The sequence below is a fragment of the Macadamia integrifolia genome, chromosome 12 (assembly GCF_013358625.1).
Source record: "Macadamia integrifolia cultivar HAES 741 chromosome 12, SCU_Mint_v3, whole genome shotgun sequence".
Classification (NCBI taxonomy): Eukaryota; Viridiplantae; Streptophyta; class Magnoliopsida; order Proteales; family Proteaceae; genus Macadamia; species Macadamia integrifolia.
The window spans coordinates 18,146,402-18,164,847 of record NC_056568.1 but is presented as its reverse complement, the minus strand read 5'-3'; the positions used below and the strand labels follow the sequence as shown (position 1 = coordinate 18,164,847).

The following is an 18,446-nucleotide window of genomic DNA, read 5'->3' as shown; positions in this document are numbered from 1 at the left end:
AATCATTTTCATTGATTGGAGCCATTATAAAGAGAATATGTAAAGGGAGCTAGTGAGAGAAACCTAGAGATTCATCGTTGTGAGTTGCAGTGAAGATAAAGCAAAGTCAAGCTCAAGCAAGCAGGTTGGATCCTCTCAATAGAAATCTAAGGTTTGATCCTTGTCTCCCACCCATGATCCAATACTTTTTTATCTATAATTTTACACACACAAGCACCCATGTACAACTCTATCTCTTCTCTTTCTCTTCACTTAGGATTTTCTTTATCTGTCATTCGCATTATATATGAGGTATTGTAAGCACAATGGACCTTCGTTGTTTGGTTCCCTTTTCGGGATGTTTGCTCCCCACCACCTACGAAGAGGGCTTAGAACATTGTTGAAGGGCTTGATTCTTCTTAGAGGATTGAGCCTGAATTGATTCCATACATGGTCTGGCCAAAGGTTCAGATTTGTGTCAGGTTACACGGTGGGAAGGCATTAGGCACCCACGCAGCCCCCAATTAAACTGGTCTTTTTACTAGATGGTCGGATTAGAAAAATTATCCCTAAATATACATCCTAGACCACATGTATGACTATTTTATTGATCATCCTAGCATGTGTTTTGCGAATTGCAACGTACAATAGACATTTATATTATTTAGAGGAAATTACACTCCCCTCCCCTGTACTTTAGAGATTCTATCAATCGTACCCCTTTCGTTAGAAAGAACCGTTAAGTGAAGACACATCTTTATTTTATGCTTTATAATATCCAAATTACCCTTATATAATGTGGAATACCAAGATTAACCTCCTAAGCACACTACAGGACTTGAGTTCATCATCTTGTTTGAAGATGTTGGTGGTTTTGGGTTCAAACAATTCTTGAAATGATCGGTTGAAGACTGTTTGAAATTTAAAAGTAACCGCAAGCGTACAGATCAGTGTAGCTACAAGTCGAACACAAGGAGAGAAACCACTTTACTTTTGGCTTCTTTTAGTAACGTGAAAGTGTATTGATTAATTATGGTGATTTACTTCTAACTACCGCCCTAAAACAAATGCATCTAAAAGCGTCCTAACCAACACATCTAGGAATTTAAATATTTCAAACCACACTGATAAAAAGTAAATAACTGAAAGTAAAAGTGTTGAAATAAATAATAAAATTGCAACTAAAAGGGAAGAAAGCTAGAGAGAGGCACACAAATAGGTTTCTCTACTTAGCTTGAGGGATGCACCGCAAATACTGCAAGCTTCCCTACTTGACTAGAGAGTAACTCTTGCAAGGGCTTCACTACTTAGCTTTAGAGAAAATGAGGCAAATTAAATAACTGAAAGTAAATGCAATAAAAGGATGGTTCCATAGCTAGAGAGAGGCAAAGCCAACACATAGTCTAGTCAAGGACATTGGGGGAAAGGGAAAACAATAAAGCAAAACTGAAATTAAAAATTTAAGTTAAGAATAAATGGGTGGCTAGAAGAGGGAATGAGAGGGGGGGGGTAAGAAGACTTATGAGAAACCTACCAACCTGAACTTCCATACTTGAATTAAAACTTGTTGCTTTTTGTTTGATTTGAAATACTACTAGCCCTAAAAACCAGATCTGGAATAAACTAAATCTGAAATTGCTAGGCCTAGAGAAGACAAATCTAAACTTAAAAACTTGTGCTCCACACTTGGTTCTTGTCACTTAGAACTAAGCCTAGAACTAGAAATTAAAATAACAACTAAATACCATGAACAATTAACATAAAAAAGAAACTTGCATTCATTAAATAAAAATCCATTACATAAGTGCTTAGACCAAAACGTAAGAAGAAGACTAGAAGAAGAACTAGAGAAAACCTAGGGAAAGACTAGAGAAAAGAAAACCCTAAAAGTGTAGTGCGCCCTCTCCCCTCTTAGATGATTTTTATTTATAAGGAATAGGGGAGAGGGAGTCCAACGAATTGGTTGTGATGAGGTGAAGGAGAGAGGAGAGAAATGGAGAGAATCATAGGAGAGAGGAGAGTCTCCCATGATTTAGGTTTCCTAATTGGGTTTTTTTAGATCTAAGGTGATGATGTGGATGAGAGAGAAGAGAGAAAAGGAGATAGGGTAGAGAGTCCAACAATTTAGGTTTTGACGAGGTGGAGGGAGAGAGAAGAGTGAAAGGAGAGGAGTCCAACAATGTCACACCTTGCCTCCACTCACCTAAAGGCTAGTGACATGGACACGCACATGTGTCCACATTCCATTCAGGATCCACGATGCAGTACTTTCAGTGCATACAATTATGAAATGATTCTATGATCACAAGATAATAATAAGAGTCAAATATACATAATTGGTGATGTCTAATGATATTTATCATATTTACCAAAAGAGTTTTCACAGTGAAAGTCATAATTACGGTTATGCCATTAGGGCTACCCCAAATATATACACACAAAATAATCTAAATAGAGAACATTAATTTCATCCTCAGCATACTTTAATAGCACAATCATCACACACGCAATCGCCCTCGTGCATAGCTAGCTCTTCGTTCCAAAGTTCACCGGCTCCTCACCCAGAAACTCCGGATGGATTATCTGTGTCAACATCTAAAAAAAAGGCGCAACAATAGAGGTGAGCTTCCATGAAGCCTAGTGAGGGGTGCACACACACACAAACAATCACAACATTCCATAATAATAGAGACAAGTATGAATGCTCAACCACAACAATATTAATGAAATTAGATGAATGCAATAACATGATCTAGTTATTAACAAATAATCATAAGCAACAATTTCTAAGTCCAAAATGAGTATTAGTGCTATTGCAACATAGGGGATATCCCTGGTTCACTGGTCCGGAGAACCCCTTCAATTTCTAAGTCCAAAATGAGTATTAGTGCTATTGCAACATAGGGGATATCCCTGGTTCACTGGTCCGGAGAACCCCTTCATGGCTACCTGCAAACCCCAAGTGAATAATCTCACCCTATAACCATGGTCCTGGTCTAGAGAACCCCTTCAGGTCATCGGAGTTGTAGGACAATCACAATCCTGGTCCGAAGAACCCCTTTAGGTCTCCGTGCTTTGCTGTGGGAAAGCTAATACATAAACCCCTATTGGCAAGGGCTGTTGCACCCATGTTATTTTCCTAGCCCAACAGATTCTAAGTCAATATTGGGTATTGGTACTACTGCAATATAGGGGATATCCCTGGTTCACTGGTCCGGAGAACCCCTTTAGTCTTCCAGTGATATACGCTAGTTGCGAGTTAGGAGCCTGCAGGTTCTAGTCCAGAGAGCCCCTTTGGCTACCCGCAAACCCCTAGTGAATAATCCCACCCTACAACCATGGTCCTGGCCCGGAGAACCCCTTTGAGTCATCTGTGCTTTGGACAGTCACGGTCCTAGTCTGGAGAACCCCTTCAGGTCTCCGTGCTATGCTGTGGGATAGCCAATAGATAAACCCCTATTGGTAAGGGCTATAGCAGCAGGGTAGTTATCCTAGCCCAATGCATTCTAACATGCCACAACATATTACAATCACAATCACACACCCTATGGGTATACAGTGCCAGAACCAACCTTCGGCTACCCTATACCCCACACTCAAACACCATGGGCGTGCAGTGCCGGAACCAACCTTCGGCTACCCTGCAACCCAATCTCCACAACACACACTCACACACACACATTCACCCTGGGTGTATAGTGCCGGAATCCAACCTTTGGATACCCTGCATCTCAATCACACACACACACACACACACTCCATTCACAACTCATGTCATTATGCAGCATCCACATCCAACACAAATAACAATTTAATATGAAATTAACATGCTCATCCGCATATGCATCACCACATAAACATTCCATAAAATAAAATCAAACCAATCCCCTCACCTCAAGTTCTAGGAAATGGTGGACAACCGATGGCCTCGTGTCGCGTTGTCTCGTCACTTCTTGGTTCTACTTGATGAGCACATTTATGTGTGAAATATAGGGTAGTAAAATATGCATTTTACACATTTAGAGTGGAGCTACCTTGGGTTTTACTCTCTTTTTGCAGGTTTTATATTTTCAAGGCCTTAAGGACTATCGGATGCTATATCTTCAATTTTACAAGTAAAGAGGTCCTATTTCTTTTCATGGTTACGAAGAGGACGAAATTTTGAGCAAGATGGACGTGTTCAATTAAAAGTACACATTCGTTTGGTCACCCGTACAAATGATTATTCTTTTCGGGCCAGAAAAAGAATAATGGATTAGAACTGAACCGAGATGCAGAACCAGCCCATTTGCAGTTGTCTCAGAGGTACAAGAAATATTTTAAATGCCAACAAGGATCGATGGACCACATCCTTAAGTGATTAAAGATTTGTTTTTGGTAACAACTACCTAGCGTAGTTGGTGAGCTATGGTGTACAAAATTCCCTTGCTCACCAAGAGGTCTCAAGTTCGAATCTTATGGTTGTTTTTTTTTAGAGAATTTTGTTGAAGATTTTCTGCTTTTCACTCACTTAAAGCACTAAGGGCATGGAGGAGATTTCCATATAAAATTAGAAGCAAGCAAAATCGTGGAAGGGTTCCTGCGCAAGAAGAGAAGAATAAAAAAAAGGAAAGAAAAATAAAAGAGGAATAAAGATTGTCCAAATCTTCTCTCTCCTCCACATCATCACCCACCAAAAGATTGTCCAAATCACATAAAGCAAGAAAAATCGTCCCTTGGAGGGAGAAAAAGAAGAAAAATAAATTAGAAAAAAAAAGGAAAGAAAATAAGCAAACAAATTATAGGAAATTTCTCAAAGTTTATTTCTCTCTTCTCTCTCCTCCACCTTAGCACTTTTGGTCTCAAAAGATCTCACAATCAATTGTGGGTTTCTCTCTTTTAGGAAAGAGAAATTTGTTACCCTACCTCCATATTCCCTATAAATACAACTCATGTAAGAGGAGGGGAGACAATTCATTCTTCTTCTAGTTTTTTTTAGTCGCTCTCTCTTTCTCTTGCTCTCTCTTTAGTTTTAGTTCTTCTTTATCTTTTCTTCAATCACTTTTGTAATAGTTTTTTTTATTTCAATTAATGCAAGCACTCTTTTATTCTTATTCAGTCTTTTTATGTTTTTGATTTATGCAATTGAGTTGTAATTTTTTAAGTTATAGTTCTAGGCTTAGATCTAGGTGACAAGATCACGAGCCGTGGAGCAATTTTTTTTTCAAGTTCAAGCATTGATTCAAGTAAGTAGGCTCCTTCAGTAGTCTTCTCTCCCCCCTCTCATTCTCTCTTCTGACTATCCTTTCTTTCTTAATTTAGGATTTTTATTTTCAGTCGTTACATTATTACTATTCCTCTCCCCCAAGGTTCATGGCTAGTGTATGTGTTGGCTTTGCCCCTCCTAGCCATAGAACCATCAATTTATTGCTTTTATTTTAATTGTCTCCCTTTCCCTAGAGTGACTCTCTAGTCAAGTAGGGAAGCTTATATTATGATGCATCCCTTGGGCTAAGTAGAGAAACCTACTTGTGAGTCTCTCTCTAGCTTTATCCCCTTTCTTTTACTTTATTTTTATTTCAGCATTTTTTCCTTTATTTATTTATTTTTAATTGTGTGGGTTGTTTATTTTCAGTTATTTATTTATTTAATTTTAATTGCGTGGCTTGCGTCTTTAACTTCTTAGATGATGAATGGTTAGGACGTTATTTTAGATACATATGTTTAGGACGGTAATTAGAATTAGATCACAACCATTAATCGGTTCACTTTCGCATTATTAAAAGAAATAAAAAAAATAAAGTGGCTGCTCTCCCTGTGTTCGACCCGTAGCTACACTGATCCGTACGCTTGCGGTTACATTTTAAATCTCAAACAAGTTTTTGGCGCCGTTGCCGGGGAGACAGTTCCATGTTATTTTTCACTTTCTTTTGGTAAATCGGAGTGCTTTATTTGCTTTGTTTTATATTTTTCCTTTTCTTTTATTGAATTCCTGAGAAGAACAACTTGCAATAATAGTTGTATCAGTGGAGGTCGTCATGCCTCACAGTATGATAAAGACAGGTTTCGCCCTATAGCAATACCTCAAGAATTGACCTGAGCAACCCCGGATCCCTGCCAGTAAGCTCCCAAAAAGTTAAAAAAAAAATCAAAAAAATCATCAAAAAGTTTTGCTATCCATTCTTTTGTGCTTGTCTTACTTTAGTTGTGGAAAGTTTTTCTGTTGCATGAGTGTTAAGTGGGTACGTAATACTAAGAATCGGTTAGAAAGAAGAGATCCAACAAGTAGTGACCCTATACATTTGCTCTCTTTAAAACCCTTCAATATGGGAGACCAACAGCAAAACCCTTCACCTAAATCTCTGAAAGATAGGTTCTACCCTGCTAGAACAGCCCAACCTTCCTGTATAGTTCTACCACAAGCCCAGGGTAATAATTTTGAACTCAAATCTCAATACATCACAATATTGCCCCACTTCCATGGGTTGACCTCTGAGGATGCATACCTATTTCTAAGGGAATTTGAAGAGGTATGTGTTCTAATTAAGATCCAACAGCTTTCTGATGATGCTGTTAAGCTTAGATTTATCACTTTTGCATTGAAAGACCAAGCTAAGAAGTGGTTGTATGGGTTACCCACAAATTCTATAACCTCATGGGAACAGTTCACAGTTGTCTTCCTTAAGAAGTTTTTCCCAACTCATAAGACCAATAAGCTTAGAAGTGATATCCTTCAGTTTAGGCAAAAGCCTAGTGAGTCATTTTCCAAACTTATGGAGAGATTCAAGGATCTACTCTAAGAATACCCTCATCATGGCCTAGACCTATGGCATTTATGTCAAATAATTTATGAGGGTATTGATTACCCAACTAAACAAATGATAGAGTCTATGTGCCCTGAGGGATTCACATCCTTTACAGATGAATGAAAGGCATGGGAATTCTTACTTGACTTAGCTGACAAAACCCGTGAGTGGGAATCAACCCAAGAGAGTGAAAGAACCATAGGAGGAAAAGGATATTTTGTGGATGGGATAGTAGCCAAGGAAGCCCATTTGGATAGCCTACTCAAGAGGATTGAGGCTATTGTTCCTAGAGAGCCATCATCAGTCAATTTGGTTAAGATTTGTGCTTGGTGCCAATCCCCTGGACATGTCATAGAAGAATGACCCAACACCTCTGGGGGCACTTCTAATGATAGTGTTAATGCCTTATACCAGAATAATCCATATAGTAACACCTACAATCCAGGATGGAGAAATCACCCAAATTTCTCTTGGAATCAGGGCAACCAAGCAGGACCTTCCAATTTCTATAATCAAGGTCAACCTGGACCCCAAACGCCTCCCTTTGCACAACAATCTTTTTCTCAAAATACTTTTCCTAGGTCAAATGTAGGACCTCAGGCGAGTTTTCCTAGGGCCCCTCTTCTATCATCTTATCAGCAACCCCCTGGGTTTACCAACACTGGAGAGGCAAGTAGAATAAGTGACTTGGAAAAAAATATGGCCCTCCTCATGACAAGCCATCAAAATCTTACGAGAGAACTCACTCAAGTTGTCTCAATTATGCGTGAGAGGGAGAAAGGAACTTTACCCAGTCAACCAGAGCCTAACCCTAGGCATCATCAGCCTGTTAGTTCACAAGGACCAACTAATGCACCACTGAATATAGTACAAGGTCAGACCCAACAAGGGCCCTCTAACCAATGTAATGTTGTTTATGCCCTTAGGAGTGGTAGAGAGTACCAACAGAGTGTTTCTAAATCTTCCCCATCTATTACTCCTGTTAACTCTTCTTCAGTTGAGGACACAAGTGTGCCTCTTGTTCCAGGTTCGTCTGATGAACCTAAAGATTTTTCTGAAACTAAAGATGATTTGGTTGAGGAAACCAAAAATGATTCTTCTGAACAGGGGCAAATCCCTAACAGTCCTTATGTTCATCCTTTCCCATTTCCTAATCGCTTGGTAAACAAAAAGAAGACTGCTTCCATGGACAAAATTTTAGAAGTCTTCAAAAAGGTAGAAGTGAACATCCCTCTTTTGGATGCCATATCCCAGATCCCCGCGTATGCAAAGGTACTGAAAGATTTGTGTACTCACAAACGTATCACTAGTGTGCCCAAAAAGGCGTTCTTGGCAGGTAACATTAGTTCCATAATTACTCAGCCTATAGCAGCCAAGTATAAGGATCCAGGGAGCCCTACCATATCTTGTGTCATAGGCAACACCTACATTGAGCATGCCTTACTTGACCTTGGCGCAAGTGTGAATCTTTTACCTTACCATGTGTACAAGCAACTAGAATTAGGAGAATTGAAAGCCACTGGAACTACTCTTCAGTTGGCAGATAGGTCTGTTAAGATTCCTAAAGGGATGGTTGAGGATGTCTTACTAAAGGTGGGGGAATTTATTTTCCCTGTTGATTTCATTGTGTTAGATACTAAGCCCTTCTCAACCAAGGATGAGATCCCAATAATTCTAGGAAGACCATTCTTGGCTACCAGTAATGCATTAATAAATTGCCGGAATGGTTTCCTAAGATTATCTTTTGGTAACCAAACTGTTGAGTTTAACATGTTTAGGATTGGCAAGCAACCACATATGGAAGAAGAGATCAATATGCTTGAGGATTTTCTGGATTTTTCTGATGATTTAATTACCAACTTTGATATTGATTTTGATTCAGAATTCCAAGAGTGTATGGATGAGTTGGATGATGATAGTGAAATTTTCTTTTTTGAAGTCTTGAGTCTTCACACACTTGTGGAGCCCTTAGGACCCCTTTCCAATTCCATTCCCAAACCTTCCATAGTTGAGCCCCCTAAGCTAGATCTTAAGGAGTTGCCATCTAATTTGCGATATGCTTTCCTAGGGCCTGACTAGACTCTTCCTATAATAATTTCTTCAAATTTGACTTCTAGCCAGGAAGAGGAGTTACTTAAAGTGTTAAAAGATAATAAGGAATCCCTAGGTTGGACAATGGCTGATATCAAAGGTATAAGCCCTTCCATTGTGCAACATCATATACATCTTATGGAGGATTCCAAACCATTCACGGAACCCCAAAGAAGAGCTAACCCAGTGATGATGGAAGCCATTAAGAAAGAGATCCTAAAGTGCTTGGATCATGGAATAATTTATCCTATTTCTGACAGCCAATGGGTAAGCCCAGTTCACGTAGTGCCTAAGAAGTCTGGTGTGACTGTAGTTCCTAATGCTAATAATGAGTTGATCCCTACTCGTGTCCAAACAGGATGACGTGTGTCCATTGACTATAGGAAGTTAAATGCGGCAACCTGAAAGGACTACTTCCCATTGCCATTCATTGACCAGATGTTAGAGAGGTTAGCTGGACATGAATACTATTGCTTTCTTGATGGATATTCCTGCTATAACCAAATCCCAATTGCTTTAGAAGACCAACATAAGACCACTTTTACATGCCCATATGGAACATTTGCTTACAGGCGTATGCCCTTTGGGCTTTGCAATGCCCCTGCTACGTTCCAACGATGCATGATGAGCATTTTTTCTGACATGGTCGAAAAATTCTTAGAAGTATTTATGGATGACTTTTCAATTCATGGGAATTCCTATTCTGAATGTCTTCATCATCTTTCCCTAGTTTTGAAAAGGTGCATATCTAAGAATTTGGTTTTGAATTGGGAGAAATGCCATTTTATGGTTAAATCTGGTATTGTTTTAGGCCATGTAATATCCAAGGAGGGAATTAAGGTAGATAGAGCCAAAGTGGATTTAATTGATAATTTACCACCTCCTCAATCTGTTAAAGATGTTCGGTCTTTGCATTAGAAAAGTTTCGGTCTTACTTAGTTGGTTCACATGTGGTGGTGTATACTGATCATTCTGCCCTCTACTTTTGCAAGAGTTTGATTTAGAAATTAGGGATAAGAAAGGAGTTGGAAAACCTAGTTGCAGACCATTTATCCCGGCTTCCCAATTCCTTGACTGTTGATACTCCAGTCAACGAGAACTTTCCAGATGAACAATTATTTGCAATGTCCAGTGAACCATGGTTTGCTGACATTGTCAACTTCTTAGTTTCAAGTGTGACTCTGGATCACAAGTCCACACTCAAGATAAGTATAGGTTTCATTCCCAAGTTAAGCACTTTTTCTGGGATGATCCTTATTTGTTTAAGATATGTCCGGATTAGATTATCCGACGATGTGTTCTTGATCATAAGCAAAATTCCATTCTCTCTTTTTGTCATGATCATGCATGTGGTGGACACTTTGGACCTAAGAAGACTACCGCAAAGGTTCTCCAATGCGGATTTTATTGGCCCACTCTTTTTAGAAATGCTTTTGATTTTTGCAAGGCTTGTCCCGTCTGCCAGTCTTTTGGCCGTATCAATAAAAGAAACATGATGCCCCTCAACCCTATTTTGGTAGTTGAGATCTTTGATGTTTGGGGCATCGATTTTATGGGATCATTCCCTAATTCTTTTAGGAATTTGTACATACTTTTGGCCGTTGATTATGTTTCTAAATGGATAGAGGCCATACCTTGTAAAACTAATGACCACAAAGTGGTGGTCCAGTTTCTCAAAGAGAACATTTTTTCCCGCTTTGGTGCACTACGTGCAATAATTAGTGATAGGGGTACTCATTTTTGTAATCGGCCTTTTGAGGCCTTGATGAAAAAGTATGGGATCACCCATAAGTTATCTACCCCTTATCACTCCCAAACTAGTGGCCAAGTGGAGGTGTCTAATAGGCAGATCAAACAAATCTTGGAGAAAACTGCTAATCCCAACCGTAAGGATTGGTCCCTTAGGCTCATTGATGCCTTGTGGGCCCATCGGACTGCATTCAAGACTGACCTTGGTCAGTCTCCCTACCGTTTGGTGTATGGGAAAGCTTGTCACTTACCAGTTGAGTTGGAGCATAAGGCCTTTTGGACCATCAAGAAGCTCAACTTTGATTTGTCTGATGTGGGAATTTATCGTAGGCTCCAACTATCTGAGTTGGAGGAACTTAGGAATGATGCCTATGAAAGTTCTAGGATTTACAAGGAAAAGACCAAAGCTTTCCATGATAAGCATATTCTGCGCAAATCTTTTACAATTGGTGATAAGGTCTTATTGTACAACTCTCGATTGCATCTTTTCCCTGATAAACTTAGATCCCGATGGGATGGCCCATTTATTGTCCATAATGTATATCCCCATGGGGCTGTGGAGATTTTGAATCCAGGAACAGGGGTAATTTCGAAGGTTAATGGTCAGCGTTTGAAACAGTTCTTCGAGTTTTCTAATACTAGTAGTGAAGAGGGCATGGATCTCCATGAACCTCTTTATACTGATGACTAACTTTTAATCAGGTATGACCCCCTTGCATTATCTTTGCTTTTAATTCTTTCCATGCATTGAGGACATTGCATGACTTAAGTGTGGGGGAGGGAAACCAGTTTTTGCTTTTTTTTCACTTTGTTTTGTTTGTTTTTCTTTTTATTTTTGAGCTTGCTAAGGATGAAGTCCTACTTTGGCTTTTGGCTAATGATCATACCATTCGGTTGCTTGATGTATGAAAATAAAAGTTTTGACTAAGGTACCCATTTTGAACGTATAAAAACCCTGTTGAGAAGAAAGAAACAAGCATGTGTCTTGAGATGGGACTTTCTTTTGAAAAATAAGAGACCTCTGTTTTATGGTGATGGACCATATGTAAGTCTGTGGGTTCCTTGTACTTTTGATTTGGAGTTGAGACCTTCTTTTTAATTTGGCATGGGTTGACAAATGCACAATTTTAAATGAAATGTGAAATGTGGTATAAAGAAGAATAAGAGTTGATTCCCTTAGAACTAGACAGGGCATTGCGCCTCAGGAAGCGTGGTGTCTTGATCGAAATTCATTGGGAGGAAACTTCTGAAGTAACTCTAGCATCATTGCCTTTGTGGGCATATGCAAAAAGCGAAGCTACATAGTAACTTGGGTGTCTGGTGTTTGCTCCACCATGTCATTCAAGCCAAAAGTAGTGGAGTAGAATAGAGTTTATTATTGAAAAAAAAAGGAGAAAAAAATGTGCAAATGTCATTATTGCTTGGTAACATGTTTGGTCAAAAACACTCCAACGCCTTAGTCATTGGTTCCCTATTTCTTCACAAGTGGTTTTGCCTTAAGATAAGGATGTTTTGGAAGAGACGAGGTGAGTTCCAAATTAAGAAATATGCTAGTGCCTGGAATTGATAAAGGGTAATAAAAGTTCAAGTGTGGGGGTCCCTTGTAAGAAAAATTATCTTTGCTCCGGATCGGTATGAGCCTTACCTTTAGCCAAGGTTGGGATTTGTTTATTCTGAATTTTGGGTGTATATTCACTTAAAACACCCACGAGACACAACTCGTCCACTAGGGTAACTTAGGGGTTTAAAGGCTTGTTGCACATGCTAAGTGCAACCGTGATTCCTACGAAAGTGAGTTAGGTTTTTTTTGTTTTTATTTTTATTTTTTTTGCTCGAGGACTAGCAAAGTCTAAGTGTAGGGGAATTTTGATGAGCACATTTATGTGTGAAATCTAGGGTAGTAAAACATGCATTTTACATATTTAGAATGGAGCTACCTTGGGTTTTCTATCTTTTTGCAGGTTTTATATTTTCAAGGCCTTAAGGACTATCGGCCGCTATATCTTCAATTTTACACGTAAAGAGGCCATATTTCTTTTCATGGTTGCGAAGAGGATGAAATTCTAAGCAAGATGGACGTGTTCAATTAAAAGTACACATTCGTTTGGTCACCCGTGCAAGTGATTATTCTTTTCGGGCCAGAAAAAGAATAATGGATTAGAACTGAACCGAGATGCAGAACCGGCCCATTTGCAGTTGTCTCAGAGGTACAAGGAATATTCCAAATGCCAATAAGGATTGATAGACCACATCCTTAAGTGATTGAAGCTTCATTTTTGGTAACAACAACTACCTAGCGTAGTTGGTGAGCTATGGTGTACAAAATTCCCTTCCTTACCAAGAGGTCTTAAGTTCGAATCTCATGGTTGTTTTTTTTTTTTGAGAATTTTGTTGAAGATTTTTTGTTTTTCACTCACTTAAAGCATTAAGGGCATGGAGGGGATTTCCACATCAAATTAGAAGCAAGGAAAATCATGGAAGGGTTCCTACGCAAGAAGAGAAGAAAAAAAAAAGGAAACAAAAAAAAAGAAGGGAGAAATAAAGATTGTCCAAATCTTCTCTCTCCTCTACATCATCACCAAAATATTGTCCAAATCTCACAAAGCAAGAAGAAAATCGTCCCTTGGAGGGAGAAAAAAAAAGAAATAAATTAGAAAAAAAGGAAAGAAAACAAGCAAAAAAATTATAGGAAATTTCTCCAAGTTTATTTCTCTCTTCTCTCTCCTCCATCTTAGCACTTTTGGTATCAAAAGATCTCACAATCAATTGTGGGTTTCTCTCTTTTAGGAAAGAGAAAATTGTTACCCTACCTCCCCATTCCCTATAAATACAACTCATGTAAGAGGAGGGGAGACAATTCATTCTTCTTCTAGTTTTTTTTAGTTGCTCTCTCTCTCCCTCTCTCACTCTTTAGTTTTAGTTCTTCTCTATTTTTGCTTTAATCACTTTTGTAATAGTTTTTTTTATGTCAAGTAATGCAAGCACTCTTTTATTCTTATTCAGCCTTTTTATGTTTATGATTTATGCAATTGAGTTGTAATTTTTTAAGTTATAGTTCTAGGCTTAGATCTAGGTGACAAGATCACGAGCCGTGGAGCAATTTGTTTTTCAAGTTCAAGCATTGATTCAAGTAAGTAGGCTCCTTCAGTAGTCTTCTCTCCCCCCTCTCATTCCCTCTTCTGACTACCCTTTCTTTCTTAATTTAGGATTTTTATTTTCAGTCGTTACATTATTGCTATCCCTTTCCCCCAAGGTTCATGGCTAGTGTATGTGTTGGCTTTGCCCCTCCTAGCCATAGAACCATCAATTTATTATTTTTATTTTAATTGTCTCCCTTTCCCTAAAGCCAAGTAGAGTAACCCTTGTAAGAGTGACTCTCTGGTCAAGTAGGGAAGCTCATATTATGATGCATCCCTCGGGCTAAGTAGAGAAACCTACTTGTGAGTCTCTCTCTAGCTTTATTCCCTTTCTTTTACTTTATTTTTATTTCAGTATTTTTTTTTCCTTTATTTATTTATTTATTTTTTAATTACGTGGGTTGTTTATTTTCAGTTATTTAATTATTTAATTTTAATTGCATGGCTTGCGTCTTTAAATTCTTAGATGACGAATGGTTAGGACGTTATTTTAGATACATATGTTTAGGACGGTAATTAGAATTAGATCACAACCATTAATCAGTTCACTTTCGCATTATTAAAAGAAATAAAAAATAAAGTGGCTGCTCTCCCTGTGTTCGACCCGTAGCTACACTAATCCGTACGCTTGCGGTTACATTTTAAATCTCAAACAATTAGAATAACCTTCAGGGTCTGAAATGTCAGAAAAGTGGATTCAGTACTGCACATTTCAATTTAATAACTAGAGAGAGAGAGAGAGAGAGAGAGAGAGAGAGAGAATTAAAATATTGATTGATATTCACATAAACCAAGTGACATACACATATACTGAAAGAACAAACAATTAAAATGTGTCAGTGGGGAGTAGAGAAAGGTTTAAAGTTTAAACCAATAAACAAGTGTATCATTCAAATGCACTCAATATTTATCTGTGTGCATTCATATGGAGGGCTATTGTTTTGAAATCCCTAAATTTTTTTGGAACTAATTTCCCAAAATTGAGGCTCAATAACCAAATTTTTAATCGTTACAACCAGCAGTAATGTGACAATTATCATAGAGATACTTTTTTAGACTGATCATTTAGACATCTAAAGGAGATAACCAGATAAAAGGCAATTCAAGAACAACCAATGACATTATTAAATATTTTTAGTGGAACAAATGAACCTCTTACAAAGTACCTGTTGAACCAATGAATGGCCACTTGAAAAGAAGAGGTCCAATAAGGGCAACTGCACAAGATAGAGCTACAACAACCTTGCTGTAATGCTCACCAAATTCATCCAGCCACCTTTGAAGTTTTGGTTTATTTAGATGTGCTTCTTCAGTTAACTTCACAATCCTGTTCAAAGTTGATTCATTCCATGTCTTGGTCGCCTGAACCAAGAAACCACACTTGCTGAGAGGTATGTCTATAAACTCACAAATGCAAGAGCCCATCTTTATTTCATACTTTCTTTTAAATCATATATATACCCTACTACACGAGGCTGGCATGAAAACAAAGGCTACAGTCCAAATGACAAGTAACAGAGTGGTGATGATGGGATTCAAGCTCAAAGGATACAGTACCAATACCTATAAACTTTAACTTTAACAGCCACCCCATGAGGCATCTTCCACAAATGAACCTAGCTTAAGATGCCTCATGGGAGAATGAACGAAAGGAAATTATAACTCTGACTGCATAGACATGAAAAGTTTTAGCCTCAAAAAAAGCTTTTTTCCGCTTTCGTACCTTGCTAAAGCTACAATAAGTTGTCGTAATGCTTCACTATGTTAGTGGGCAGATAATGTAAAAATGAATTGATTATGAAATTTGAAAGTTCCTTATTTTGAGGAAGCACAATTCTGTATCATCACCAGGGTGTCGTGAGAAACAGGAAGAGCATAGCTAGTGCATCCCCCAAATGCAACAGAACATATCATGATTAGTTGTGAGAGTATACAATGGTGTTTTACACAATTACACCATGGGCGAATTGAATATATACAAGTAAAATGAAACTAACCAAAGGTAAAAGATTCACAACTTGGATATAAGTTTAACACCAACACCACCACCACCACCCAGATCTAGAAGCGGTTAGGCAGAAGAAAAAAGTTAAATACAACACCACCACCACAAAGAAGGTTACACTATATGGATGGGATCCAAGTACAAAATATCCCTATCAACACCAGACTATTCCAATTCATCCGCCGCTGAATTATATGTTCTCATCCTCCAACTGAAAACGAATTTGATGAATGAATGAAGCTGTTGATGGTCTGTGGAATTCAGGCTTGGACATCTGAGGATTAAGTGTTGACTCAGTGGGTTCTGAGTGGTACTTCTGTGGGTTCAAAAGTGGGGCTTTGGTGGGTTCCAAGCCTGCAATCAGGTGGATTTCTGGTTAAATATCCATCCCTTATCTCTACTCATTCTTTCCATCTCATATCAGGTCAGGTTTCTTAATTTGTCTTCCCTGTGATTTATTATTCTGTTAACATCTTCCCTGTGACTTCTCTTGCCCCTCCCAGACCCTGCAATAGTGGGAGCCTCACGCATTGAGTTGCTCTTTTTTAACATCTTCTAGTTTAATTTTAAGGTTAGTTATAGTTGCAGTTTCGTTATCATTTGTTAATCTCTGCTGATTCTTGCTATTGATTTGATTAACTAATTCCAAGTTTCAGATTCTATATCTCTCAGTTTTCCAATCGATTTCAGGAAACCTTCTTCCTATTCTGGTTTCCTGAATCTGATTTTCAGTTTATGTTTTTAAGTTTCAATTCTGGTTACCTACTTAACACCTTAACTGTGTTCTGTCTTAACTGTGTTCTGTTTTATAGCATGATACTGTCCATCAATTCTGCAATTCTTGAACTTTCCTATTTCCAGTAGGACTGTTTCATAACTTGGAATCTAGCCATCAGTTCTCAATCAAACTTTAACAGACTGTTCCCCTTGATAAATAGATCACTCGACCAATCCTAGTCAGATTTGTTTTTATTAAGTTATTGATTTTCTCTTCAATTGGTTGCTCCTTATTCTTGCGCTTCTTGTTTTACTTGAGGTTTCTTAATCCTAATCCCTTAGGTGACTAGAAACCCCACCAACACCACTAATGGTTCATACACATGAATGCTTTGTGACTTGTTTCCACAAAGGTTAATGACGGATTTTCTGCCTGGTCATGTTTCTTGTATGTAGTCTGCGGTTATGTACCGTAAGTGAAGGCCATGCTGACGTCCTCTTGTTTGTGGGAATGTGGGATCCTTTTTACTTTGGCTCAGTAAACAAAATTTTGCCTGGTTACTAAAAAATTGAGATACCCATCAAATGAATACTTGCATATTTTATTTTTTTTTGGAGGGGGGGGGGGGGGGGTGGGGGAGAAAAGTATCCAATTTTCTTGATAGATATCACTTTTGTCATGAGAATTTTCATATCTAAAGCTTCAAAAAAATTAGACTATTTTGGAAAGGCAAAAGATTCCACAACATTTTGGAAAGCATACCTTGACTATCATCATACCATCCAAGTTCCTTGCACCACCCGGAACTCTATCCCCAACTTTAGTTTCTAATGGTTTGGCTTCCCCCGTCAAGTGCTCAATAGCAATTGTTGCTCTCCCATGGAAAACTTCACCATCTACAGGCACAGACTGAACCAAATAGCAGCTTCCATTACAAAAATGTCCATTTAAGGAATAAAAATCATAGAAGTGAGACAACCAACTAATAGCCATATTAAGAGTTCCATTTAATAGACATAAATGTGAAAGGAAAATTAATGAGACTTGCCTATTGTCACCACTTGGTTCTTTTCATCAGCCAGTGGCCATTGGAGGCACTCTCACCTCCTCAAGAAAGCTAGGTTTTTCTTCCAATCCATGAAAATACAAATATCCAACATTTCACAGCAGTTGAGTTTGCAAAAAGTGGGGTTGGGAGGGATTCAGGATTCTGTGTATCTTGGATCTCAACCTACAGTGTAGAGTTGAAAATATCCTCAAGCTAGGTCCTTGCTTTCTATGCTTTCTATATTTTCATCATTCCTAAAGTGGTTATTCATTAAGAAAGATAGAGAAAAATCTGATGAAAAAATTAGGTTGTTATACGAAAGAAAAGAAAAAGACCTCATTCAAAGGTGGAGAGCCCCCAACTATCTCAATGATCCAAATTACTGGGAGTTGTCTCATTGGCCTCATTTCTAATATAGAACTACGGCCATTTCATCTTTACACTAAAAAAGACTAGTCTACCCTCAATGCTCATAATCCTATAACCCTCTCCCTTTTCTGATAGCATGTAAAAAAACAGGGGGGGATCACTAAGATATAATGTTAAAAAGGACTAGGGATCCTGAATGGAAACTTAAAAAAGTAGTTACAAGGAAATATTATCTTCAAGATCAATGTAACATTGCACCCAAAAGCTGAAATGATAATGCTCTTAAACTCCTCAAGTAAAAGAGCATAATCTTGTAAGTATGACCACATATCTGTTCAAATCATTGAACGGTGCAAAAGTGCATTCAAAATTTCAAATATTACTCAATCCCCCTCCTTCGAAAACTAAAACAAATAGCAAAGAACGAGCTTCCAAAAGGACACATGCTTGGCTAACTAAAGAGATAGATGACCAAAAAAGAAACGCCTCACTAGACACTAGCCAACAATGGAATCTTGCAGTTAACCTGAAGCTCCCAAGAGAAAAGAACTCTGTAGCACATGCT

At 38.3% G+C, this 18,446-nt stretch overlaps 1 protein-coding gene and 1 non-coding gene across 2 annotated transcripts in view; both read right to left on the bottom strand.

The window, feature by feature from the left end:
• Window positions 1–6,671: 6,671 nt before the first annotated feature.
• Window positions 6,672–6,778, bottom strand: LOC122058522. Its single transcript, XR_006133817.1, has one exon. It is a non-coding gene; the product is annotated as a small nucleolar RNA R71 (small nucleolar RNA).
• An 8,008-nt stretch (window positions 6,779–14,786) lies between these two features.
• The window catches only part of LOC122057490 (probable cadmium/zinc-transporting ATPase HMA1, chloroplastic), a 7,594-nt gene continuing 3,934 nt past the window's right edge, over window positions 14,787–18,446 (bottom strand). Inside the window, exons 4-5 of the mRNA XM_042619607.1 lie at window positions 17,227–17,373; window positions 14,787–15,103 (exon numbers count right to left, since the gene is read on the bottom strand). Of these exons, the coding sequence (XP_042475541.1) occupies window positions 14,897–15,103; window positions 17,227–17,373 (354 nt within the window). The 3' untranslated portion in view covers window positions 14,787–14,896. The remainder of the gene's footprint in view (window positions 15,104–17,226; window positions 17,374–18,446) is intronic.